Source organism: Babylonia areolata, chromosome 5, assembly GCF_041734735.1.
Source record: "Babylonia areolata isolate BAREFJ2019XMU chromosome 5, ASM4173473v1, whole genome shotgun sequence".
Taxonomy (NCBI): domain Eukaryota; kingdom Metazoa; phylum Mollusca; class Gastropoda; order Neogastropoda; family Buccinidae; genus Babylonia; species Babylonia areolata.
In genome coordinates, this window is record NC_134880.1 from 3,380,938 (window position 1) to 3,381,859 (window position 922).

The 922-nt window shown below is 41.0% G+C and overlaps 1 protein-coding gene across 1 annotated transcript in view; it reads left to right on the plus strand.

Annotated features, from left to right (window-relative positions):
• The first annotated feature begins 414 nt into the window (after positions 1-414).
• The window catches only part of LOC143281867 (matrilin-1-like), a 15,947-nt gene continuing 15,439 nt past the window's right edge, over positions 415-922 (plus strand). Inside the window, exon 1 of the mRNA XM_076587126.1 lies at positions 415-665. Coding sequence (XP_076443241.1) covers positions 639-665 — 27 coding nt within the window. The 5' untranslated portion in view covers positions 415-638. The remainder of the gene's footprint in view (positions 666-922) is intronic.

Consider the following 922-nt stretch of genomic DNA (forward strand, 5'->3'; position numbering starts at 1 on the left):
TGTGTGTGTGTGTGAGAGAGAGAGAGAGAGAGAGAGAGAGATTCCCTGAAGTCTCAAAGCGGGTGGGATCACTGATCTATAAATAGAAAGATTTCACTGTCTGTGGGGTGAGACCTGTGAAGAACTATTGCTGTAGGACAACACTGCCTCCAAAGTAAGTTTACAACGGCGGAAACGGGTGGACTGTCCACCCTTAAGAATGATGGACCAAGTCATAGTCATGGGAGCGTTACGCAGGATTAAAAAAAAAAAATTAAAAAATGAACGAATGAAAAAAAAAAAGTCCCTATTTCACAACTGACTCCAGTGTGTGGCTGTGTCACTCACGGCGATAGCCACACCCCTACGCCCACGAAGTCCGCCGTGCATATAAAAACACCACGGAAGGACAATCGTGCGACAAGTTGCCGAAGAAAGAGCAGACGACAGTTGCGGGACCAATTTGACAGTCTAAGGGAAAGCAAGAAGCGAGACAGGCTTGTTGGTAACTTTCGTGAGGACTTAAAGTGTTGCACAGTTTCGCGTTTTCGGTGAATTTCGAGCGACAAAGACTGAGAGTTTGAATCTTTGTGGATAGGGATTTGAGAGTTCTTTTTCGACAGTGTTGTGGTTGTTTGTTTTATACCTGTGCAGAGAAAATGACGAATCCAATCTTACGTGTGTTGGTAAGTTAGCTTTTGATTTTGTAACATTTGTAGCCATGTTCTGTGAATGACGATGATGATGATGATGATGATAATGTTTATGATAGACGATTATTCATTTTTATTTAATAAGAGAGAGACAATTATAGATTGTATGTTTGAACCTATAAGATTACTCCCCCACCCCTCTCTTTCTCGCTCTCTCTCTCTGGATTTCCTTTCTGTTTAGTAAAAATTCATTTTCTTACATTTCCTAGTCATTAATCTTATTATCTTAG